We start from the raw sequence: 27,629 nt of genomic DNA on the forward strand, positions 1-27,629 counted from the left end.
TCACCTCTGTGTTTTTAATTTTTTTTTCTAAACAAACCAAAAACAACTGAAAATTTTGGGGAAAAGTTTTTTCTTAGTTTGTTATAAAATTTTGTAAATAAGTGATTTTTCTCCTTCACTGATGTGCGCTAATGAGGCTGCAATGATGGGCACTGATAGGCGGCACTGATGAGGCACTGGTAGGTGGCACTGATGTGCATTGACAGGCATCACTGATGGGCACTGAAAGGCAGCACTCATATATGGCACTGATAGGTGTGCACTGACTGGCACTGTCAGGTGGCACTGATTGGGAGCACTGATAGGTGACACTGACTGGCATTGATAAGTGGCACTGACAGGTGGCACTGAAAGGCAGCTCAGATGGGCACTGATATGTGGCATTGATGTGCACTGGTAGGCACTGATGTGTCACTGATGGGCACTGGCAGGTGGCATTGATGAGCACTGACAGCTGGTATTGATGGACAATTACAGGTGGCACTGATGGGGCTACACTGATCATCAGTGCCCTGATGATCAGTGTACATGTCCCCTCTGAGGAATTCCGATTACTGGCTCTCCTCTCCTCACAAGTTGTCAGCGTGGACAACTCGCGAGGGGAGAAATGCGATAACCGGCATTTCCTTATTTACATGCGATCAGCTATGATTGGACACAGCTGATCACATAACAGAGCCGACATCTTCGGCTCTTTCCGTTGATCAGTGATATGCTGTGTCTGAAGGACACAGCGCACCACCATTCGCCACACTGCGCACCCCCAGAGCCATGCACACGCAGGTAGAGTGGGAGATCATCATATGACGTCCTCCCAGAATGAGAGAACCGCCTTGCGCCCGTCATTTCCTTATATGGCGGGCGGGAGGCGGTTAAAGAAGGGGACATACCCCGAAAGCTTGTCCTAAAAATTTTATGTCATTGCAAATAAAAAAAAAATATCACGGACAGTACTCAAAAGACACCCCGAAAATCAAAGTGAAAAAAATTATGCAGCAGGATAGTCCATTTTGCTGCAATTTCATTGCAACTCAGAATGGTCCTTAGTAGTTTGTATGGCCCCCACGTGCTTGTATGCATGCCTGACAACGTCGGGGCATGCTCCTAATGAGATGACAGATGGTGTCCTGGGCTATATCCTCCCAGATCTGGACCAGGGAATCAATGAGCTCCTGGACAGTCTGGGGTGCAACCTGGCGGCGTCGGATGGACCGAAACATGATATCCCAGAGGTGTTCCATTGGATTTAGGTCAGGCGAGCATGGGGGCCATTCAATGGTATCAATTCCTTCATCCTGCAGGAACTGCCTGCATACTCTCACCACGAGGCCGGGCATTGTCGTGCACCAGGAGGAACCCAGGACCCACTGCACCAGCGTAGGGTCTGACAATGGGTCCAAGGATGTCATCCAGATACCTAATGGCAGTCAGTCTGTCATTATCTAGCCTGTAGAGGTCTGTGCGTCCCTCCATGGACATGCCTCCCCAGACCATCACTGGCCCACCACCAAAATTGTCACGCTGAACGATGTTACAGGCAGAAAAACGTTCTCCACGGCTTCTCCATACCCTTTCACATCTGTCACATGTGCTCAGGGTGAACCTTCTCTCATCTGTGTAAAGGACAGGGTGCCAGTAGTGGACTTGCCAATTCTGCTGTTCAATGGCAAATGCCAGTTGAGCTCTATGGTGCCGGGCAGTAAGGACAAGGCCCACTAGAGGACATCGGGCCCTCAGGCCACCCTCATGAAGTCTGTTTCTGATTGTTTGGTCAGATACATTCACACCAGTGGCCTGCTGGAAGTCATTTTGTAGGGCTCTGGCAGTGCTCATCCTTCTCCTCCTTGCACAAAGGAGACGATACCAGTCCTGCTGATGGGTTAAGGACCTTCTACGGACTAGTCCAGCTCTCCTAGAGTAACACCCTGTCTCCTGGAATCTCCCCCATGCTCTTGATACTGTCCTGGGAGACACAGCAAACCTTCTGGCAACGGCATGTATTGATGTGCCATCCTGGAGGAGTTGGACTGCCTGTGCAACCTCTGTAGGGTCCAGGTATCGCCTCATGCTACCAGTAGTGACTGACCCTAGCCAAATGCAAAACTAGTGAAAAACAGAAAAGATGAGTAGGGAAAGTACGTAAGTAAAGTAAATCCGTGGCCAACAGCTGTGACATCACCGGGAGCATAAAGGAGGGGACCAGCAAACTGATTGTTGGGCGTTCTTGTCCAAGATGGCTGCATCTCGGCCTGAAGAAGGAGCGCCCGTGCTCCGAACACACACCAGTTTGTTGGTCTCCTCCTTTCTGCTTCTGGTGACATTACAGCTGTCGGCCTCGGACCGCCTAGCGTCCTTGGAGCCCAGTACGGCCCTGTGGGTCTTTGGTATTGACACCCACAGCAGTATCCATTAGACCCAGAGTGGACTGAGCATTGAGGAGCCCGTATTGTGTGATATGCGGCCCATCAGGCTTCTTGTGAGCAGGGGCAGACTGACAACTCATGGGGCCCCCGGGCAATAGGGGATAATGGAGCCCCCGTGTCCTTGCCCAAACTCAAAAAAGCCTATGAAAAAGGTACCAGGGGCATCTCATGGGGCCCCCTACTGACCCCGGGCTCTCGGACAGTGCCCGAGTTTCCAAATGGTCAGTTCGCCCCGCTTGTGAGTTGCTCTTACTATAATGTACATATTACACTCAGATCAGCACTGCTGTTTCCATTTTGATGCACTTATAGACATGCTCATCACTGCCCCAGGACCCTCTAGACTTGAACGGGGTCGCATTCTGAGACCGCAGACACCAGGAGTACGACTCCCATTACAAATGACTGCGCATGCGCGGCCTTTGGTGATATTTCCTCCATGGAGGGAGGCCGCGGCTGGTATGCTGAGCTCAGTGAACAGCTCACGGCGCCGTGATAGCACCATCTAGCGGCGAACGCATACACTCACCGTTACCTTCCGGCGCCGCAAGTACACAGCAATCACATGACACACGCTTCCCATCTACTTTCTCACAGATGGGTTCTCAGTTTGCCCTCAACAATAATGGCGACCGCACTATCCGTGGGCGGATGTGTACAGTGGACACGTGCTTGTTTCTTGACAACAGGCGGAAGTGCGTCCCTCTCCAGGCAGAGTGCTGTGTTACAGAGGTAGGTGTGTGTTGGCTGTTCAGAGGCAATGTGTTTTTTCAATTCCAGACAGAATATTTTTTTATTTTTTGAGAGCATAGTGCCTGCTACAGAGCACAATAAAGGGTACACAGCATTGTCTGGCCTGTCTTATCATTTCCAGAATAGAACTTGGGCGCATTGATGGCAGCAGAGGTGAGAGTTCTACAGTTCTCGGAATGGGACACAGGGAAGAGGAGGCTCCGGTATCTCTACATGTGCCCGCCAGGTTCCTTCACGCTTCGCAGTGGACAGACCAATCAGGTTGGTATAGATAATTCCACTACCTCGTTATCGGACATTTTACATAAGGTCACCATGGGGCACAGAGTAAGGTTGATTGACTAAAGGCAAATAGGCTGCTCTCTTTGCAATGGGAATTTTCACTTGGTTTAGTGAATGTGGTGAAAGTTTGTTTTGCAAAGAATGTCCAATCACATGCAAGGAAAAAAAACCCACATTAGTTTTACTTGTACATGATTGGATGATGGAGATCAGCAGACTTTCACCTCATTCATTAAGCTAAGAGAAAATTTCCTTGCAAAGTGACCAGTGTAATTGCTGTTAGTAAATCTACCCAATATAACAACTGGTAGCCTCTAATTTACTAATTCCCACCCAGCCTATAGACAAATGATGGGCAAGTGCTCTCCCATCATATGGCGTCTTCCCAGGAATGTGCCTCTTGCACGCTCTAGCTGCTGTTCTGCCACCTACATTGTCTAGCGGATGACAGACCAGTGAACTGGGCCAGACCCAGTAGCATGTGACCAATCAGCGGCCACAACTCAAATGTAGACAATGAATGACCTGTGATTGGTCACAGTGATCACATGGTGCAGACGGACAATCACAATCTATCTGTATCATGTGATAGCTGTGGCCAATCACAGCTTTCACAACAGTACATACTGGCTATGAATGAATACCATTCATAAACATGATTGCTTATAACAGTGATAATCACTGCTATAAGCAATCATAGTGTAAAAAAAAATCCTGATCACCTCCAGTAGTGCAGTGTCACTATGGTAACAGTGCACTACTCTGGTCACAGTTTTTTAAAAAAAAAATGTAGAAACAATATTTAAAAAAAAATGTATTTCCTTTTTTTTTTAAACATATTGTCATCAATCAGTATCCCTGCTCACTGCCATACCAGTCATATGATGACGCTGTACTGCATCGGTGACAGTACGTATGTATGAAAAAATTGTAATTTTTTTTTTATTCTCTAAAAAAAATACAACTTAAAAAAAACTCCATGCCTCTTGCTAAATACCTTGGACAGTCCACTTTCCAAAAAAGGGTAATTTGCATTTGGGGGGTATTTGTACTGTCCTGGCATTTTAGGGCCTCAAAAAATGAGATGTCAGTACATCAGGATTGATCAGTTTATAAATCTATATACCAGTGGTCTCCAAACTGTGGCCCTTTGCTTGCCTTTATCTAGCCCATGGGGCACTTTTCCTCTCACTGACACCAGCGATGGGGCATATTTTTGCCAAATGGCACCAATTATGGGACACACTTTCTCCCACTGACACCAACAGAGATGGGTCTCTATTCGCACTGATACTAATGATGGGGTACTATTCCTTCCACTGACACCAATGATGGGGTACTATTCATTCCACTGATTAAAATGATGGGGTACCATTCCTTCCACTGACACCTATGATGGGGATCTATTCCCCCCACTGACACCAATGATGGGGTACTATTCCCCCCACTGACACCAGCGATGGGGCATTATACCTCCCACTGACACCAGCGATGGGGCATTATACCTCCCACTGACACCAGCGATGGGGCACTATACCTCCCACTGACACCAGCGATGGGGCACTATACCTCCCACTGACACCAGCGATGGGGCACTATACCTCCCACTGACACCAGCGATGGGGCACTATACCTCCCACTGACACCAGCGATGGGGCACTATACCTCCCACTGACACCAGCGATGGGGCACTATACCTCCCACTGACACCAGCGATGGGGCACTATACCTCCCACTGACACCAGCGATGGGGCACTATACCTCCCACTGACACCAGCGATGGGGCACTATACCTCCCACTGACACCAGCGATGGGGCACTCTTCCTCCCAATGACACCAACAATGGTGGCACTATTCTTCCCCCTAACACCAAATATGCATTGCTTACTGCCACTGACACCAGGACAATTTCTACTCCCAATAAGGTTGAAGGACAGTAAACTGGCCGTTTGTTTCTAAAGTTTTAGAGACCCCTGATATATACCATTATTGTAGAAACTAAGTTTCTCACAGACTTAATTATACACTGATTTTGGGTTATTGTTACCAAACAAAATGTAGCAGAATAAATTTTGGCACAAAATTTATGAAGCAAAATTATGAATTTGCAAATTTAAAACCGACGTTAAGAAAATTTGTTGATTTTTATCAAACTTTTTGTTATTTTTTTGTTTTGTATACCAAAAAAACCCCAATGGTGATTAAATACCACCAAAAGAAAGCTCTGTCTAAAAATGATTAAAAAAATTTCATTTGGGTACAGTATTGCATGACTGAGTAATTGGCATTCAAAGTGTGACAGTGCTGAAAGTTGAATTGGCCAGGGCAAGAAGGGTGGAAAGTGTGTGGCATTAAATGGTTACAAAAGACACTGCTAGGGGTTAAATAAAATGACATTCAGTAGTATGTTATGAAGAAAGCAGTTTTTATTATTCTTACCTGTCTGTGGAATATTTGAGAGTTTGCTCTGCACCAGAGCTCCTGGCATTGGCCCTCTTCCACTGCTGTAGTATATCAAATGGCGGATCCATTGCTGGCTAATTTGGTTCTATAAATAACAGGCTTTTGTCATCAAAGAAGCAATCCAAGAGTCTGGAAATGTGAAAAGAAGCCTAAAGCTCCACCTGGTGGGTCAAAAAGGAAATACAACAACTTAATATGCAAGGTTTCATATTTACCTGATCTATACATTTAAAAATAGTCTTGTATGTGACAGAGGTCCGGTGGATCTTATTCATATGCTATGGAGATGCCCAAAACTTCATAGATATTGGCAAGATATTGTCTCTCTCATATCCTCCATTTACCAAGTTGCCTCATCTGCAGAACCGAAAATATGTCTTTTTAATATGCTTGATGAGTCTATTGTACCCACTGAGCTGATGCCTTCTGTCTGGAAATTGATAGCACAAAAATGGATATCGCCCAGCCCTCCATCCGTAACAGAGTGGAAAGCTCAGGTTAACAATGTAATCTCCAGAGAAAAACTAACATTTCGACACAGAAACTGGATTAGAAAATTTGAAATTATATGGGGTCCCTGGCTGGCAACACCCGGTTTGGCTCCGCTCCATATGATAGCAAATAGATTGCTCTTTCTATAAATATGGGGGGGCCCTTAGTTGTATGGTATACCAGCTGAAATGTGCAAGTTTGTGGAAAGACACGTGCAGCTAGATACTATAGGAAGGAGTAACAGACTTGAGTCAACTTGTGCTGGCTTAATAGTTTTATTAGTGTAGGTCGGATATATGTTCATATGGTGTGTAAAAAATTACCCCCCCCTTTTTTTTTTTTCCTTCTCTTTTGTATGTGTGCTATTTACGGATTACTGTTTTACCAGTGTATGGCCAGTGTTCTTGATTTGTTTGTAGTGTGTTGCGCACAAGTTGTGTGTCTGTTATGTATGTTCTATATGTTCAAAAACCAAATAAAAAAGATCTGATTTAAAAACAATAGTGTGCAATTTAATATATAAAACGTCTGTCTAAAACCAGAAAACATGCACTCTAAAAGAGCTTGTATCTTTAGTGTTATCTTTTAAAAGTTATTTTTATTTTAAACTTAAACAAATTAGTCATTTAATAATTACACTACCATTTTTAAATTCCAAGATCAAAGCTTTGGTTGTAGAATTATTGTGATTTATATTTGTTGTTCTTGTGATTTGTAACTTTTTTGAAATGACAGATATTTGGTTCAGCTAAAGTGGAGCTAGTTCATTTATGCTTGTTGTTTTATGCTGTGTTGCAGAACACCATGATTCCTGTTTTCCTAGGAGCCGATGTTGTTTCACAAACAGGAGTTAGAACAGAAAACCATCCCAAAATTCATGCTAAATTTGCAAAGAAAGGATTAGCTGCAAGGCTAATTTTTAGCCCAGGTAATAAATGTTGTATCTTTATCATTCATAGAGTAGAGCATTTAGTAGAGTAGGGGGAAGTTTTACACCTTCATTGCAACCCGCTGTGGATTTTAGCTAAACATAGCCTGACTCGATCCATCCTTTTAATACCAAGCAGTGCATTGATAGTTTTCAGAATCTACAGTATGCATCACTAGGTTTACTCTGTGTGTAATATATATTTATGTGTGTATATAAATATATATCCCCCCCCCCCCATCCTATCCATCACTACTAACATCACCACCATCAATCCCGCCCCGCAAGCCAAAGTCCTTGGAGTCATTCTGGACTCTAACCTCTCCTTCCAACCTCATGTCAAATCACTCACAAACACGTGCAGACTCCACCTCCGCAATATCGCCAAAATACGCTCCTTCCTTACCCCAGACACCACTAAACTACTTGTGCACTCCCTGATTATCTCACGCCTTGACTACTGCAACTCCCTCCTCACCGGCCTACCCCAGTGCAGGCTCTCCCCGCTTCAGACCATCCTCAACTCAGCGGCCAGACTCATCCACCTCACCACCCGCTCCACCTCTGCCACCCCCCTCTGCCTCTCCCTCCACTGGCTCCCTATCGCCCAATGCATCAAATTCAAACTACTCACTCTGACCTACAAAGCCATTCACAACACTGCCCCTAACTACCTCACCAACCTGATTCCCAAGTACCACCCTACCCGTACCCTTCGCTCTTCACAGGACCTCCTTCTATCTTGCTCCCTGGTCTCCTCCTCACACGCACGTCTGCAAGACTTCTCCAGGTCCTCCCCCATCCTCTGGAACTCACTACCCCAATCCATCAGACTGTCACCTTCCCTCCTCACCTTCAGGCGCTCCCTGAAAACCCACCTCTTCAGGGAAGCCTACCCCACCCTCACCTAGCTGCTGCTCTCCTTCATTCCTCCTACCACTCCATCCCCCACAGCCACTTCCTCCTGTACCTCTACCCCCTCCCTCCTAGATTGTAAGCTCGAAAGAGTAGGGCCCTATAACCCCTCGTGTGCTGTTTGTTGTTGCTGTAATGTTTCATGTATTGTCCCCCCCTCTATTGTACAGCGCTGAGCAAACCCTTTGGCGCTATATAAACTCAATGTAATGTAATAATGTAATAATATATATATATATATATATATATATATATATATATATATATATATATATATATATATGATGTAACAGTACACAGAATATGTGACTGTTATCCCAGATTCCATGATTTGACTGTAGCACACTACCTATCCTGGACACTCGTATCCTGCTGCTCTGTGCTCACTATTCGTAAACAGTCCTAAAGTGAAGGCAAATGACAGAAAAGTCACACTAGAAAAAAAAAAAAGGAGAAAAACAGGAATGTCATTTATGACCACCATACATTGCTTTGATTATTACTTTATAGTGCAGGATGAGCTCTCCTAAATGGCAGCCAATAGCCAGTCTCAGCACAAGCCATTTATTTCTGGAATTAATGATCTCCTGTTCACTGTATTCTCACCCAATACTCACAAAAATGCAGACAGGGGAGAACAATCTAGAACTCAAAGGAGAAAGAGGTAAGCAAACAAACAAAAGAGAAGCGAAAGGAACATTTAAAGGATAAGTTCACCTTTCATAACATGTTACACCCCTATTCAGGGTGACCTGGATGACAAGGAGATCTGCATGGCACCAGCGATCTGCTGATCGCTGGTGCCATGGTTTACAGGCTCCTGCAACAAAAAATGATAAATTCCTCCACTTTTTTTTTACCTGCAAAAAAATGTGCAATTATTATTTTTTAGCAAAAGGTGAACTTTTCCTTTTAAGATGTTTTCACTGTGTGCTCCTGTTTATGTATATTTTTTTCACAGCACAGTCTGGGTCATGTGCCCTCTCCATAATAGTGGCTGCCAGCCAAAATATCATTACAGGACTGTGTTGCTTACAATATGTCTGAGCTAGCCCTTATTTCTCCTCCTGCTCCCTCCCTGAGATTGCTATGTTCATGCAATGCATACATTTGTGGAGGATGAAGGGGTTCATTACTCCCATCTTTTTGTCAGAAACATGACATACAGCAGCAGAATTACTAATCTTGTAAATTACTGAATAAAATAATGCTTGTTTTGTGTCTTCTCCAGATTTTAGGTTTGAGAGGGTGAGACTCCCTAGTGGACTGAACACATTGTGGTTTTATAGCATTCAGGGACTATTTAAAGTTGCATTTGATTTGTACAGCAGAGAAGAGCAGTTGGCTGTCATTGAAAGCCTTCAGGTATCTCTGACTTTTATATCTATCCATTTATTGGCTTAGCCCTCTAAGATTGTTTTACCATAACTATTCATTATTTTACATCAAAATAATCTTCCACGAAAACTCTACAGTTCAAAACCAGAAATACCACTTAGGATTGTAAAATATTGTAACTATGTTTTTCACATAAAATTAGGTTTTGACTGATAACCTAGTAATCCAGTCTTATGTGCCATTAGTTTATCAGCATCTCAAATGGCCCTTTTCCTGCTCTCCTTAAAATGGAATTGCGCTTTTTTTTTTTCTTCATTTTAACCACTTCCCGTCCAGCCGCTGTATATAAAGGGCCAGGCGGTGGTAGTGCAGGGGCGGGTTGCCGCTCATAAACGGCTCCCTCCATTTTGGATTGTGTGCACTCCCTGGGAGCGCGCGGCACCACGAACACCAATTGCTGTATGGGACCTCTGTGTGAGGTCCTGATCATGTGATCACTGATTGGCCAATCAGTGATCACATGAATAGGTGTAAGCAAGATGTCACTTCTGACATCATTGCTTACTACTAGTGAAATATGTGAATGATCACATGCTCTCACAGTATTTCTCAATGGCTGCAAGAATGTGCAGCCAGAGAGAAGGAGAAATGATTGCTTTTAAAGCCTTTATGGGTGTAAAAGCAATCCGTGTAACAAAAAAAAAAAATCTTCATCACCATGGTGACACTGTACTGCTAGGGTGACAGTATGTAGAAAAAAAACATAAATAATATTAAAAAAAAAAAAATGTAAAAAAAAGTTTTAAAAAATTATAATTTTTGGTTATAAACTAATTTGGGTTTTTGTTTTTACTAAAAGATACCTGCATACATTTTGGCCAAGATTTATGATGAAATATTATTTGCAAAATTTTCTAAGAAAAACACTTTTTTTCAAAATGTTTGGACTTTTTAATTTATATAGCAAAAAAAATAAAAATCCCAGTGGTGAATAAATACCACCAAAATAAAGTTTTATCTGTCTCAAAAAAATGCTAAAAAATTCATATGGGTAGAGTGTTGCTTGACCGAGCAATTGTCATTCAAAGTGTGACAGCACTGAAAGCTGAAAATTGGCCTGGACAGGAAGGGGGTAAAAGTGTCCGGACATGAAGTGATTAAAAACTGCTGACAGGCAGGGATTTTATGACAGAAGAGACCTAAGTGCTTCTCCTTGCCTATCAGCTGTAATTTACACTAAGCCACATATGCACAGTTCATAGAACATTTACAGCACCGCTCTGCACCCTGATGAAGTGACTGGGAAGGGGTGACATCATTCTGACCCGACCATTCAAGTGGCCAAATAGACTGAACCTGGAAGGAAGAGCTGGGGTTAGCTGGAGCTCTGATAGGCTTTGTTTGGCAAGTAAGTTTGCCATACAGTGCTAATATGTTATACATACTATTATTATTATACAGGATTTATATAGCGCCAACAGTTTGCACAGCGCTTACAATATAAGGGAGACAGTACAATTACAATACATTTCAGTACAGAAGGAATAGGAGGGCCCTGCTCGTGGAGCTTACAATCTAAAGGAAGGAGGAGGTGATACAAAAGGTGATAGCTGCAGGGGATGATCTGGCGGAGGTGATTCAAGTACAGGTCTTAGGTGGAGGTGGGGTAGGCTTCCCTGAAGAAGTGAGTTTTCAAAGATCGCCTAAAGGCAGACAGGGTGGGGGCTGGCCGGACATGCTGTGGTAGGGAGTTCCAGAGGATGGGAGAGGCTCTGGAGAAGTCCTGGAGGCGAGCATGTGAGGAGGTGATGAGGGAACTAGAGAGGAGGATATCATGAGAGGAGCGGAGTGGGCGATTTGGGCGGTATCTGTGGATGAGGTTGGTGATGTAGCTAGGGGCAGTGTTGTGGATGGCTTTGTAAGCTGTGGTTAGTATTTTGAATTTTATAAGTTGGGTTAGTGGATGCCAATGGAGGGATTGGCAGAGAGGGGCAGCAGTTGCTGATCGGTTGGTAAGGTGTATGAGTCTAGCACATTATGGCCTAAATCTCCCCATGGCTAGTTTAAGAACAAATTTGCTTTAACAGATGTCTTACTGAAACTCCATTATTACCAATCTGAAGCTTTTAAGTTCACCTCTACAGTCATATACCTCCAGAAATTGATAAAATAGTGCTTGTGTGGTAAATTAATTTAATCCATATGGTAATACTTTTAGTACTTTGATATATCTATTTTCAGTTCTAAACATGGTAATTATAAATCTCATGTGTTGTTGTGCTTTTGTGAGCTGAGTCTTATGTCTTTTGAATACCGTTAGTTTGCTTATGCAAACCAGTACTGATGCAGTAACCTGTAACAGGCAATCAGATTATACCTCTCCTTGATTTTAAGAAACAGAACAATAAATAATAATAATATTTTTGTTAAATATTTCTACTGAATATATTTTTTTGGCCTACATACAGTTCTGTTTATCTCACTCTCATTTTGTTTTAATGCAGTTTAATTAAAAAATGTATCATGACAAATACATGATGTTTTCCATACACTGGAACACACATGCCTTTGTCTTTAGTAATCCTAGTGCCATGGTTTACTGCTTAGATTAACATTTAGAGTGATTCTGGATTGTAAGAAATATAAAAGGTTCGTTATTACCATTATCTAAAATAGTGTTTCTCAACTTTTTTTTTTTTTTTTTTTTCTATCAAGGCACCCTTTAAAATTATGGATAATCTCAAGGCACCCTTTAAAATTCTGCACAATCTCAAGGCACCCCAATGTAAAATACTATTCTATACCCATCCGGTACATCCAACTTCAGAGGTGATTTATTCTTCCAAAGCAAATACACCTTTGCATACTGGTACTGACTAGTATTCCAGTGTGTCTCTCCCCAAGTCTGCTAATGTAACTCCAGCACTGACAGAGAGGGGCAAACAAGGATGATGTCCATGCACCCCATGTCCTCCTTATCAACTGATGATGTCGTTGGTTGTTAGGATGCAGGCAGCTAGAAGGTCATAAAAGTGCACCATGAAAACCTATAACTTTGTGTACTAAAAGGCAGGATTGATCCACCTGCTGGCTTGTATACAATTTTGGGGCATTTTGCCAAGGCACCCCTGAAGAAGCCTGAAGGCACATCAGGGTGCCTGGGCACCCTGGTTGAGAGGCTGATCTAAAATGTGTATGATATTGTATTGAGACTTGGAACTAAAGGCACAGTTACTTACTTTTAGTCCCTCGCTAGTGCTGGCATCTTCTCCCTTCTGAGTGCTGGTCTTCTGCCGTTGAGATTGGCTGTCGTGGGATGACGTCACATGTGCAGGAGTGCAGACATCCTGGCATACTGCCAGTGTCCTGGAATGTAAACTGAGCTGCACATTTCACAGAGGATTGCAAACAGGCAGGTAAGTGTACTTTATTGCAGAAGAGACATAGCATGTCTCTTGTGCAAAAAAAAGTCTGCCTGTTCACAATTTTTTTTTTTTTTTTTTTTTATGTTTAGCCTTTAGTTACGCTTAAAGTTGTTTTTTGGTTACATGTAATTCTCATGTATTGATGTATTGTGTATATGTGTGTGTATGTATGTGTAATATATATATATATATATATCCTAAATACAGAATGCAGACTTAAGGTGATTCTTTCTTTTTTGTTTTGTTTTTTTTGTCTTTTTTTTTTTTTTTTCTTTTCCTTTTTACCTTATTACATTAAGGTAAAAATTCTTCCAATACAAGTTTCTCCTACCCCAAATAAAACATTTACCCGAGTCCTCTCTCAATGCAACGTCTTTCTCTTCCCTTCCCTTTCACACAGGACACAGGCAGAAGCAGGAACCATAGGTTCCAGCTTCTGTAAGCCAAATCCTGTGAGGAAAGAGCGAGGGGCATGGTGTATGTGTCTTTTACATATAAAGCCCACTCTGTAAATTCACTACTAACCCATTCTCAGATCTGAAAAAAATTATTATGTATGAGTGCTGTGTACCTTTAACACTGGACCCTTGCTGTTATAAGGTTCTGTAACCCTGAAACCAAATATATCCACGCTCACAGAACTGGCCTATGCAATCCATCTCGAATATTAGCAATACATCATCACTCAAACATCCTTGAAGTGCCTACGATAAATAAAAGTGCTCAGTGTCCAAATAATACTGACTCTTGCAACAAAAGTGGTCATTGTTCAAATTATGCAGTTTTTTTGCAACAAAGTGCTAATGCTTAAATTGAATCTTGTGCAGCCTTCCAAATGGTTGTGCTGGTGTTCAAATGACTCCACAGCTTCACGTGCATCAGTCTCCTGTGCTGTGCCTCCCTCTAGTGTTCCCACACTCTCCGGATCCTGTGGACTCTCTGCTTAAGCATTAAGAGTCACCAGCGCTTGTTTTGCGGCTCCACTGATGTAGTGACTGGACTCAGTACCAGATGAGACTGTATGCTAAGGACAAACAAAGGGGCCTTCTAAAGCATAACTCCACTTTATTTTAAACCTAAATTGGTTAACAATCACTTTAAAAAGGTTGTATGTAACAGATAAGTCCTAACCTGGAAGTGCCTCCAATACCATTGTTCAGAGATAGTAAATATAACAAGTTTTTTAATCTTAGTTTAAAAATATAGCATTTAGAATCACTTTAAATCCTTTTTTTTTTGTTTAGTACTTTAAAATAACATTTTTGAACAATTAGTTATGTAAACATTGTTTACTCCTTTTTAGATGTTTCTTACCTAATAGCCTCCACCCAGTCATGGTTTTTATGTTTCTGACCAAATTGCCTCTACCCAGTCCCTTCTACCATATGCCTATTTTTATGCAGTTTTTTTTTTATTGTTCTAGGAGCTGTGGAAGTCTCATATCAAAGATGACCCTCTAAGTGAATGTTATGATCTCAGTAACTATCTTGGAGACCCAAAAATTGCCGTACCATCTTTTACCCAAGCAGAGAAGGCTGACCATGAAAAGTTATCAGGTAGTTCTTCTAGAGAATTATTTGATGTTCATAGGGTTCCTCGGAGTCTTCCAGCAGAACACAACTACTGCATGACTAAAGAAGAAGGATCTAGCATATGCCATTCACGGGAAACACTGAGTAATGACTTCTTCATGCAGAGAATTCAGTCTATATTGGTCACCTGTGCCAACACGGTAGTTGACGTAAATGAACAATTAAAGAAGACTGCTTCAGCATTAATAGATGTTGTTGAGCAAATGCTAAGTGGACATAGGTACTTGGATAAGATGATTGCAAGCATAGTGCAACTTTTAGAAACTGCCAGTCACTTGCAGAACAAGGAGGACTCGCAGTGTGAGGTCTCCACCGTGTATGATAACCTTCTGCTGTTTGAGGTCAGCAGTTGGCTGGGAGACCGTTTCCACAATGAGAATTTAACCATCAGTGAACAAGTGGAAGAGTTTAAAAGGAAACATATTGATCGCATCTCAGACTTGCCTCCTGCCCAAGAACTGGTTTCTGCCTTATTTCCTAATTCCATGAAAGTTTTATTACTCAAATGGATGGGACTGTTTGACGATACTTCACTATCCAAACTGCAAAGTGAATACCCAATTGTACTCCTTATTTTAGAATTTGCAAATCGCAATCTTATCACAGGAGTTGCTCATGTTCTTTATTCTACTTTGATATGTAAATAATACCTAATATTTTAAGTATGCAGTTTTGTATATTTTTTTTTTCTGTGTTACTTTTATTTTTATTTGCTCATTAATTCCAACCTATGACCGGATCCAGCGATGCCCCCTTAATATTTATTTAGTAGATGTTGACATGTAGTTCTTATATCATAGATCAGTACACCTGGAGAGAAGTCAAGGGGCAGCATTTTTACTGAACGAAAAATTGTTCTTTAAAGCATGTCTAATTAAAAGTCAGTAACAAATTATAGCAGACAGGTTCAAAATTATAAAGGGATAACTAAAAAAAAAATCAGACTTCATTTGGGTTGGACCAAGGACTGTGCACTGTTCCATGAATTCTGTAAACAATATTAGGTGAACAGGTACTATAACAATGAAGTGAAATAAATTAGGAAGAAATAAGCTCATGAATATAAAACATCCTTTAGACGTTGTCAGGGTTTTTTTTACTTTTAATTCTGTACTGTAACTGCTATAAAAACTATAATAAATAGCATAGAAGTAAATTACATAATGTATTGATGCACAAACAGTTTAGATTGTATGTAAATTTTACAGCATTTTATCAAACACTTATTCCAGAAACGCTCAAAGGTATTTATTATGAAAGTGTGTATGTCGTTTTTCCAACCAACTTTTATTTTCGTTTGAAGAAACAACTATGTTCACTTTACCTTAAATCGTTGATAATATAAAGTAAAGGTAGGATGGAAATCAACTGCGTAAATATTGCATTCATTTATCTTAATGGAAAAAGATAGATGTATGCTGTTTACAAACATCAAGCATTTTACATGTTACATATTTGCTTATTTCACTTTTCTACCTTACATTAATGTGTTAATAGCGTTCCTCTTTAATGGCCTTCACTTGACTTTATCTCTTTGTTTTTCCAGAATTTTATAAAGACATGAGAGGAAGGACTTGAAAAGTAATATAAAATGGGATTAAGCATGCTATAAAAGTAAGTTAGGCAGATATTAAAATAAAATGCAAGGCTTAAATTCCTATAGTTTGCACATTCCTCATATTTCATGGCTTTCAAGACCAATATTGCAATTCTGACTGTAGCACTAGGTAGATAACAGACAACGAATACAGCAGCAATTAACAGAATGAAGTTCATTGCTCTTCCCACCTTTCCATTTGTATCAATAGCATTGTCCTTCAAATGTAAAACAATGCACACTGTGCAGTATGATATAGTCAGCAAGGAAAGGCATGTAAGGGAGATATAGAAGGCATCCTGCCAGGCAGTTGGGGATTGTGGGTAAATGTTAAAACTTTCACATTGTGTGCGGTTGTTCATGTTGAAAAAATGGGGACCTGTTAGGATATAAGAGTGCATTGCAAAGATAAATATCCACAGTGTAATACATATAACAGTAGCTTGGCTTACAGTAATGTTATTCACTTTGTGAAAAGGAAACAAGATTTTGCAGTAACGATTTAGAGCAATAAGAGATAAAAACATCATGCCGGCAGCTCTAGCAGCAGCAAGGATGTAGAGCAATAGTCTGCAGGGAATGTCACCGTACACCCAGTCTTGATAGCGAAGGTAATAATCTGCACGGAAAAGCACACAGAAAACAACCACACTATCTGCCACGGTTAGGCTGAGTAGATATACAGAATTTGGCTTCCAGGAACTGACATCACAGCAGATCATCCACAGCCCAAGAATGTTACCAACCAGTCCAAAAATGAACTCCAGCAGGAGAACAGGAGGAAGAACAATGTCTAAGATGGGTTCATCATAAGCACAACAGCTGACGTTCATTGTGTATGCTGTTCTGCTTCTTCAGACTTGGTCTTCTCTTGTTATTAAAAGCAGAAACCAAGTACCTCTTTTATATAGTAGTTGATTCCTGATGTTGGGAAGACTTTTCTCCAAAAAAGCCAAAAAGCATGCATCGTCTTCAGAGTTGTTTGATGCATAAAACATAGACTGTAAATGCAAATCTCGACAATAGTATTCCTTTTGCTTGTTGCGTGCAGTGCTTGGAGAATGGTTTATATTGATGTAAAATACATCAGGGCTCATTTTGCATTTTTTACACACACAATTTTCATACTTAATATGACAACAAAGGGTGGTGCATGAGCTTAGTAAAATCTAATCTGCAGCATTAACCTAGAACATTAGCATTTTCATAAATCTAGTTTACAATCCAACTACAGTTTTGACCAAAAAAGCTCTCACTTTCCATCTCTCCGAACCATAGAACATTTTCTATTTGTTAGATAATCAAGTAGGCAAATTAAAGTGAATGTATGTGTAGCTCTTGTAAAAAAACATCAGGCTGTGCTTGCTGTCTTTTAATATGGAAATATTCTGAGTCTGTTTTAACTGAAAGAAAATATTGCTAACGGAAACCGCCCGTAAAAAAAAAAAATCTGACAGATTTAATCATTCTCTATCCCTGCCCAAAAAAAAAAAAAAGTTTGGCTAGACATACACTTTTTAGTACTGTCTTCTTTGATACTTTAAAGCAGGGGTCTCCAAACTTTCTAAACAAAGGGCCAGTTTACTGTCCTTTAAACTTTAGGGGGGCCGGACTGTGACCAGTGGGAGATGAAAATGTCCTGGCATCATTGGGAGTAAACCATGCCCCATTATTGATATTAGGGGAAGGAATAAATGCCCTATTATTAGTTTTAGGGGTAGTAATAGTGCCTCATTGTTATTAATGGGAGGAAAAGTACCCCATCATTGGTATCAATGGGAGAAATAGTACCCCATCGTTAGTATCAATGGGAGAAATAGTGCCGCATCATTGGTATCAACGGGAAAAATAGTGCCCCATCGTTATTATCAACGGGAGGAATAGTGCCCCATGATTAGTATCAATGAAAGGAACAGTGCCCCATCGTTGGTGTCAATGGGGAAATAGTGCCCTATCTCTGGTTTTAAGAGAAATAGTGCCCCATGATTGGTATCAATGGGAGAAGTAGTGCCCCATCGTTCATATCAACGGGAGGAATAGTGCCCCATCCTTAGTATCAATGATAGGAATATAGCCCCATCATTGGTATCAATGGGAAAATAGTACGACCTCTTTGTTTCCCGCTCCCTCAACCTCCTAGCGATTACGGAAACCTGGATCCAGGCCACTGACTCTACCTCCCGTGCTGCACTCTCCTACGGAGGTCTCGCCTGGACCCAGGCCCAACGGTCGTAAAGGTGGTGGGGTTGGTCTGCTCCTGTCACCGCAAAGCACCTTCCGAGTCCTCCCAAACCCCCCCCTCTATCCTTCTCCTCCTTCGAGGCCCACTGCGCCTGACTATTCTCCCCAACCCCCCTGAAGATTGCTGTGATATACCGGCCTCCTGGATCCATATCCCACTTCCTGGATGACTTTTCCTCCTGGCTACCCTTCTTCCTCTCTTCTGAGCTACCCACCATCGTCCTTGGGGAATTCAACATCCCTGTCAACCTCGACAACCCGGCCACATCCCATCTCCTCCACTTAACCTCCTCCTTTGCACTTGCACAGTGCATACAATCCACCACCCACTCCGACGGTAATATCCTTGATCTTGTCTTCTCCAACCGCTGTGCTCCCCACAACCTCACTAACACCCCCTTCCCTCTCTCTGACCACAACCTGATCACCTTCCCTATCTCCTCGTCCTCCAACGCCTACCCCTCCAAATGTCACACTACTACCAGCCGTAACCTCCGCAACCTTAACCCTGCCCCCCTCCACTCTGCAGCTGATCAACTCCATGACAGCATCCTCCTCCTGTCCTGCCCCGACTTGGCTATGACTGCCTACAACAACGCGCTGTCAACAGCCCTTGACTCACTAGCGCCTTTAACCACACGCAACATCAGACCCTGACCGCTCCAGCCCTGGAAGACTGATCACACCAAAACCCTCAAACGACACAGTCGTGCCCTGGAGCGACTATGGCGCAAAACCAAATCCGAACAAGCCTTCACCCGCTACAAATCTGCCTTCCACACCTACACCTCCTCCCTCCACGCAGCCAAACAAGCCTACTTCCTGACCCTCATCAAGGCCCTCTCCTCCAATCCTCGCCGACTCTTCTCCACCTTCAACTCTACTCTCGCCACCACCCACCTCCACCCAGCACCTAACTCACCGCCCTTGAGATTGCCAATCACTTCAAAAACAAGATTGACACAATTCGCAAGGACATTGCCGCAACTCACACGCCCTCTCAACCCGTCCCCTCTCACACAGCTACCCCCTCATCCCCCCTCTCCCTCGACATAACCCGCAGGGACTTCGTCACTGCTCAAACTCCCTCCAACCCCGTTCCCCCTCACTCAGCTACCCCCTCATCACCCCTCTCCCACGGCCCCACCACTGCTCTGACCTCCACTTCCACCCCACCCTACATTCCTCATACTGAAGCCCCCCCAACACTCCGCACCTTTGACCTTACTACCATCGAGGAAGTCTCCAAGATCCTCTCTGATGCCCGCCTCACCACCTGCCCCCTTGACCGTATCCCCTCACAACTCCTACAACCTCCCTCCCCCTCCATCCTATGCTCCCTCACCCACATCTTTAATCTCTCCCTCTCCTCTGGCACTTTCCCCTCCCCTCTGAAACATGCACACATCACCCCCATACTTAAAAAGCCCTCCCTGGACCCCAATGACCCAAACAACCTCAGACCCATCTCCCTGCTCCCATTTACATCCAAACTCCTTGAGCGCCTAGTCTACACCCGCCTAAGCTCCCACCTGAATGACAACAACTTCCTCGATCCCCTACAGTCCGGTTTCCGTCCCCTACACTCCACCTAAACTTCCTTACTTAAACACTCCAACGACCTGCTAACCGCCAAAGCTAATGGCCAATACTCCGTGCTCCTACTCCTTGACCTCTCTGCGGCCTTCGACACAGTCAACCACCCCCTCCTCCTCAAAAAACTACACTCCCTTAGCCTCAGAGATTCTGCTCTCTCCTGGCTCTCATCCTACCTGTCACAATGCTCTTTCAGCATTACCTATAATGCTACCACCTCCCCCTCACTCCCCCTCTCTATTGGGGTCCCTCCAGGCTCCGTCCTCGGGCCCCTTCTCTTCTCTATCTACACCTGGCCAACTCATACACTCTCACAGCTTCAACTACCACCTATATGCTGACGACACACAAATCTATCTCTCAACCCCCCCACCTCAGTCTCCGCCCGAATCACACACCTACTGAGTGACATATCAGACTGGATGTGGCTCCACTTCCTTAAACTGAACCTCTCCAAAACCGAGTTTCTTGTCTACCCCCCAGCCCGGACACCACCCCCCATTGACTTCTCCATCACATCCAACAACGCCACCATCAAACCCGCCCCGCAGGCCAGAGTACTTGGTGTCATTCTGGACTCCAACCTATCCTTCCAGCCCCAAGTCCAATCTTTAACAAACTCATGCAGAGTCCACCTCCGCAACATCGCCAAAATACGCGCGTTCCTATCCCCAGAAACCACTAAACAGCTCATCCACTCCCTCATCATATCACGACTCGATTACTGCAACTCCCTCCTTACTGGCCTGCCTCGCCGCTTGCTATCCCCGCTTCAGTCGATCCTGAATACGGCTGCCAGACTCATTCACCTTTCCATCCGCTCCGTTTCTGCCACCCCCCTCTGCCAATCCCTCCACTGGCTTCCGATTGCGCAACGGATCAAATTCAAAATCCTAACACTGACGTACAAAGCCGTCCACCATACTGCCCCGAACTACATCACTGACCTAATATCCAAGTACCACCCAGCACGCACACTCCGCTCCTCACAAGACCTCCTTCTCTCTAGTTCCCTGGTTTCCTCCTCCCATGCCCGCCTCCAGGACTTCTCCAGGGTGTCACCCATCCTCTGGAGCTCCCTGCCCCAACCCATCAGATTATCACCTACTCTCCTCTCCTTTAGGCACACCCTGAAAACCCACCTCTTCAGGGAAGCCTACCCCACCCCCTGCTAACTTGCCAACCTCCTCCACTCTTCCTATCACCCCATCCCCCACAGCTATCTCCTCCTGTGCCACCATCTCCTCCCTCCTAGATTGTAAGCTCGAAAGAGCAGGGCCCTCGATCCCCTCATGTTTTGCATTGTATTGGTATTGTTCTGTCACATGTTCTGTCCCCCTTTGTAATGTACAACGCTGAGCGAACTATTGGCGCTTTATAAATACTGTATAATAATAATAATAGTACCCTATCACTTGTATCAATGGGAGGAAAAGTGCCCCATCACTGGTATCAATGGGAGGAAACGTTCCCCATCCTTGGTACCAATGAGAGAAATGGTGCTCCATCATTGGTATCAATGGGGGAATAGTGCCCCATAATTGGTGTCAATGAGAGGAATAGTGCCCCATCATTCGTATCAATGGGAGAAATGGTGCCCCATCATTCGTATCAATGAGAGGAAAAGTGCCCCATTGTTGGTATCAATGGGGGAATAGTGCCCCATCATTGTTATCAATAGGAGGAAAAGTGCCTCATTGTCGATGTCAGTGGGAGAAACTATGCCACACTGTTCCTTGTGGTGTGAGGAATAATGCCTCAAGCGCCGGATAAAAGCAAGCAAAAGGCCACATCTGGCCTGAGGGTTGCAGTTTGGATCCACTGCTTTTAAAGGATAATTTCACCTTTGGAACATGTTACATGTTCCAGCTCCTGCCACTTCTTCTCTTGATCCCCCTCCTCCCTCCTTGTGACAGCAGGCAGGGGTTGTTCTCCCCATAACAGCTGTCCTCTTTTAAAAAACCGTGCTCCACCCACACAGCCACATCATTCACAGGTTCCACACAGTACCATCTTCCCCAAGGGCAGACCGATTTGTTGTTTCAGGGGTGCTGATGAGTGTTTTTCTAGTCCACTGACATATTCTCCGTATTTCAAACAGCCTGTACATAGGTATGGGCTGAATGCCGGTGGACATGTCTGCATTGCACCTGTGATTTACTGATGGTGGGTGCAATGCTTTCCAGGCTCTTGCAGGAAAAATAATAAATACGCAGTTTTTTGGCAGAAAGATATGCATTAATTATTTTTTCTGTAAAGGTGAACTTCACCTTTAGGCACAGTGTGGAACAATAGAAAACCAACTGTAGAAACAGTATACCAAGATGGAATCTAGTACACTACAGAAATGTGGCATGTGTTAGCTTTTGAAGAGTATGTATGATTTCTAAAATGAAGACTTAGAAAACTAAAAGAAACCCATAGTTCCTTAGCAAATATTTTTTTTTTGTAAATTCTTTATTAATATAGTACTTGGTAACTTGAAAAAGGATACAGTAGATATAGTATTCTCATTGGTAAGACCATGTCATAGAGCAGTATCAACATGAACACATCAGTTTTAGTTTACTTTCAAGAGTACAACATGCAAGTAACTGATTTGTTTACAAGAAGAAGGGAATACCCTACAGCAGTGGTCTTTTTGCATGAGCAGGGGAGAATTCAGGGTAAGAGTGAGGTTGGTACCAGTATAAAGAACTAGCAACCAGCTATTTGCAAACTTCTATATGCAAGATACTGGGACAATTTTATTTATTGAGATGAGGATGGTGGGTATAGGGGTAGATGTTCTCCAAGTCAGTGTAGAATGGCCAGGGAAGTAGAGTACAATGGGGGGTAATGGGAGATAGCCTCCCATGGCTTTTAGTATCATTTCTACACTAACGACACCCAAATCTATATCTCTACCCCTCAGCTCACATCAGTCTCCTCACATGTCACTAACTTACTGACCGACACACCAGACTGGATGTCACACCACTTCCTGAAACTCAATCTTTCCAAAAATGAGCTCTTAATATTTCCTCCCCCATGTGCCCCTTCCCCTGACTTCTCTGTCAAGATCTATGGCACAACCATCAACCCATCCCCGCATGCCCAGGGTCCTAGGTGTAATCTTGGACTGTGAACTCTCCTTTCGGCCCCACATCTAATCACTTGCCATCTCAACCTCCGCAACATCTACAAAATACTCCCCTTCCTAACCAATTATACCACAAAGCTCCCAATTCACTCCCAGGTTATCTCTCACCTCTGTTACTGCAACTCTCCGCTCATTGGCTTACCTTAACATAGGCTATCCCCCTCCAGTCCATCATGACTGCTGCTGCCAGACTTATCCACCTTACCAACCATTCACTGTCTGCTACCCCTCTCTACCAATCCCTCCATTGACTTCCACTCACCCAATGAATTAAATTCAAAATATTAACAACAATTTACAAAGCCATCATCAATTCAGCCCCCAGCTACATCACTAACCTAGTCTCAAATTGCCAACCAAATCACACTCTTCATTCCTCTCAAGACCTCCTGCTCTCTAGTTCCCTTATCACCTCCTCCCATGCTCACCTGCAGGACTTCTCCCGAGCCTCTCCCATCCAATGGAATTCCCTACCCCAATCTGTCCAACTATCTTCTACTCTGTCCACTTTTAGGTAATCCCTGAAAACTTTTCTCTTCAGAGAAGCCTATCCTGCCTCCACCTAACAACTGTACATGTATTTTCTCCATTGGCTCATCCCCCGCAGTTATTACCTTTTGTATCACTTGACCCTCCTCTTTTAGATTGTAAGCTCTGATTTCTTCTGTTTTCAGTTGTATTGTAACTGTACTATTTGCCCTTACATTGTAAAGTGCTATGCAAACTGTTGGCGCTATATACAGTAAATCCTGTATAATAATAAAAAAAAATAATAAGACCAGCCTTTTGATGGCTTGACAGTTCATGCCACGAATAATAACTGTGACTGTTATCATTCATGGCATGATTTGAATGTAACTCCTGGGAAACACCTTCACACCTGCTACACCATCTTAAAAGCAATACTGGAGTCACTATTTAAAACACCCTATTTTGTATTCTTCAGCATCAAAATTCTGAGTGACATGATTTCACATATTGGCAACTTTTAAAGCAGAGTTCCACCTGAAAAAAAAAATAAAAGTGAGCAGCTACAAAAACTGTAGCTGCTGACTTTTAAAATACAGCCACTTACCTGTCCCTTGGTCCAGCGGTGTCCTCACCACCGCTGGTTTCACTGGCCATCTTCTCTCCTTGGCGCTGACATCTTCAGTGTGGGCACCCGGCTGTGACAGCTTGCAGCTTCACAGCCAGGTGTCCACTGCACATGTGCAAGAAGCGCTGCGCTTTGTGAATGGCCCCATAGACTTCTGGGACCAGCAAGTGTCCCAGAAGACTATGGGGAGGGAGGACAGCTTCCTCTTCTGATCGCCTAGGTCAGGAGGCAACCTGAGAGCCGCAGGACTACAAGTTCCATCATGCCTCTGCAAGTCATAGCTGTAACTGTCACTTTTGTAATCTTTGCAATGCCTCATGGGAAATGTAGTTCCACAACAGCTAGAGAGCCACAGGTTGCCTATCCCTGGCCTGGGTGATCGCAGCGGGAGTGGGTACCTGTCAAATTCGGTACCCGCTTCCCTCCCTCCCCCGCCAATCCTTAATGGGGAGCCGGGGACAAAGGCTTAAAGCGGAACTTCCCCTTTTGGGTGGAGCTCCACTTTAATAAATGTTTACAAAGCTCTGTCATAGAACAAATTTGAGATCTGGACCCCAGATGGAAAAAAAATTAGTTGCTGGACCTCCCTGAATTTTAATTCAATATCCCTGCTCTACTAGAACACAGACACAAAGGAAAAAAAACAGGTTTAAATCTCCATGCTAATATATAAATTATAATTTAATGAAAGCATAACAGCCTGCAATACCAAACACTATATAATATATCAATGTATCTCTAAAAGGTGTCATATGCAAAATAATTTGCACATTGTTTTTTCAGTGCAAATTTGAGGATGAAAAACAGCTGCTAGGTCACAGTAGTATTTTGCATGTTGCTCCCTCCAAAGCAGGTTTTTTTTCTTTTTTCAAAGGCAATTTTATCAACATGGACTTTTGAACCCTTTTTTTTTAATAAAATGACAGTGGTTAAACATTAAAGTGGAACTCTAGTTTATTATTTTTAAATTCAAGCGGCTAGTTACGTTAAAAATAAAAAAGCAGCTGCCATCCAGAGCACAGTACCAGCTGTTCACCACTAGACCCTGCCAGTCTTACAGCCCACTTCTTCTGATGCCAGGTTGTCATGGACTTGCTGCCTGCTGTGGCGTCAAAGCTGTTTGATAATGGTGGAAACCTCCTGCGCTTAAACCTAAAAACCTTTATCTAGTCTAAATAAATAACGGGAGCTGCTAGCATCCAATCATATACCCAAATGATTCAAGATATAAAAATATGGAAGTGATGCAGCGCTACTCTGATGATAAGATTGATAATACTATATAAATAAACATATAAATGAAAAAGTGTATAAAAGTGACACAATGTGCAACAAACCCATAAACAGTGACCTGGTCCTCCAGGGATCTATAATAAGTGAACTGATCCTAAATGGATCCCAGGTGTACACAGTGAATGTTGAACCACTCAAATGATGGTAATTTCATATTTACCAATACTGATCGTATGGTATAATTGTGCATACAACCAAAGTTAGAATCCAAAGTGATGGTGTAAACAGATCAAGCAAACAAATATATGAACTTAGCCCAAATCGGACTAAATAGTGATACGTCCAAGATAAAACTCAAGGAAATGCATGAAAAGTGGGAAAACGTGCATAAACATAAAAAAATCCAAATCTCCAAAAATATCAAGTGTTTTCATACACAATCAATGTATACACAAATCAAACACAATAAATACAATGAACAAATGTGAACCTATATTATGCAAAACGCATGATAAAGTGTAAAACTAGTGAAAAAAGTCCAAATTGTGGCACTACACCACTGTACTCGTGCACGTGGATAGTGTACGTGAGTAATCACATTAGGGTATCCGTCAAAAGCCGAATTGGCCACTCACCTTCTTGCTTCAACCCGCAGGGGGTCAAAACACTTTTTGGATCACTAACACAGATCTTCCATGTATATGATTCCTCTACTCCTGGATATCTCTCCCCTCAGCGATCTCACTTCCAGGGATGTACATATAAGTAGCAGAATCCTCGCCAGGTAAATGCATATGGTAAGAGCCAATGTCTCAGAAGACATAGATAGAATCTCCCATAGTGTAATACCTTTTATTAAACTTGATAAAAGTACAGAAATCCAAGTATTGCACTCACATTTTGATCCTTAGACAAACAGCATTTCAGAACCTCATGTTCTGGGTGTATCTGCTTGGGTATTCAATTTGGGTGCAGCAAGATGGTGTCCGCACCGGAAGTGCGTCACCACGCCTACGTGTTACGTCACTCAAGTCACATGACTTCCTCAGGGATAGCACTATGTAGAGCGGACGTCCTTTTTATAGGAGCCTGAATGTCACTCCCATGCTGATAGGCTGACTCTCGGTCATGGTTAATATCCTCCCCTTCTTCCAGTGTCTCCTAAATATCACCTGATAGGTCAGAGGCTCATGGGCAAGCTGCACATGCTCAGTTTGGTGTGTAATGCTATAGTTTTTTTTTTTTCTTGGGAGAGTGCATGTGATCAGCACAGGGCCAATCAGCACTGTCCAGACAGGAGAATGAAAACTCCTTCTGCAAGCTGTAACCAGTGCTCAACTGGACACTGATAGATCACAAGACTGCTCTAACTGCTGATGAGAAAATGTATTTAGCAGTATATATTTACTAAAGTAATTGCATTTCCATGTTGTTTGTACTGTGGGAGATCAGATATAGTGAATGCAGGGTCCTGGGTTTAGTAACACTTTAACTTCATCAAACCCCCCCCCCCCCATAAGGAAAACATTTGGCCTTCACTTCACATCGTAATAGTGATAAACCGCACCAACATTCTGAGAAACAGTCTAAACAATCATGTTGTTCAAAGCTACAGAGTATAATGAAGAAGAATCTAGTGATATTAAACTCTTTATTTAAATGAAAGTCCAGAAATATTTTTTGCACACTCCATAGTTCAAACACTACCTCTAATGATGATTATTCTAGCTGTGGGTTTCAAACTGTTTACTGTAAAAATCATAGTTTCTTTGATGCTTTTATACTGTGGAGGGATCCTGTCATTTGTGAACAGAATACAAGGCCTTTTGTGAACGGAAAAAAGGAGCAGAAAGAGAGGGCGAATATGATCCCTTCACTGTATGAGGGCTGATGCTCTCAGCTGGAGTACTGAAAAAGTCATTTCTGGCATCAAGGAAGCTATGCAAAAATGTTTTTTTTCCCCATAGGTTTGCTTTAAAGAAGTAATAGAAAGTATGTTGCAATTTAGTGAAGTTTCTAGATCCTCAGAGAGAACCATTTGCTTCATTCTCTCTCAACTCAGAAGCAAAATTCTTCAGTTCAGCATTCAGATAGCTCAGATGAAGAGTAGGG

The 27,629-nt window shown here is 42.9% G+C and overlaps 2 protein-coding genes across 2 annotated transcripts; one reads left to right on the top strand and one right to left on the bottom strand.

The window, feature by feature from the left end:
- The first annotated feature begins 2,999 nt into the window (after positions 1 to 2,999).
- Positions 3,000 to 15,277, top strand: LOC149436127 (uncharacterized). The gene is made up of 5 exons (XM_089662037.1): positions 3,000 to 3,155; positions 3,298 to 3,437; positions 7,213 to 7,342; positions 9,489 to 9,622; positions 14,444 to 15,277. The coding sequence occupies exons 2-5, from the start codon at positions 3,318 to 3,320 to the stop codon at positions 15,257 to 15,259; spliced, it is 1,200 nt and encodes a 399-aa protein (XP_089518163.1). The 5' UTR covers positions 3,000 to 3,155; positions 3,298 to 3,317; the 3' UTR covers positions 15,260 to 15,277.
- A 422-nt stretch (positions 15,278 to 15,699) lies between these two features.
- Positions 15,700 to 17,203, bottom strand: LOC149436128 (hydroxycarboxylic acid receptor 2-like). The gene has a single exon (XM_089662038.1). It carries the CDS (start codon positions 17,040 to 17,042, stop codon positions 16,119 to 16,121), a length of 924 nt encoding a protein of 307 aa, XP_089518164.1. The 5' UTR covers positions 17,043 to 17,203; the 3' UTR covers positions 15,700 to 16,118.
- Between the last annotated feature and the right edge of the window lie 10,426 nt (positions 17,204 to 27,629).

The sequence above is a fragment of the Staurois parvus genome, unplaced genomic scaffold (assembly GCF_062004578.1).
Source record: "Staurois parvus isolate SC_StPar_1 unplaced genomic scaffold, SC_StPar_1.0 ptg001418l, whole genome shotgun sequence".
Lineage (NCBI taxonomy): Eukaryota > Metazoa > Chordata > Amphibia > Anura > Ranidae > Staurois > Staurois parvus.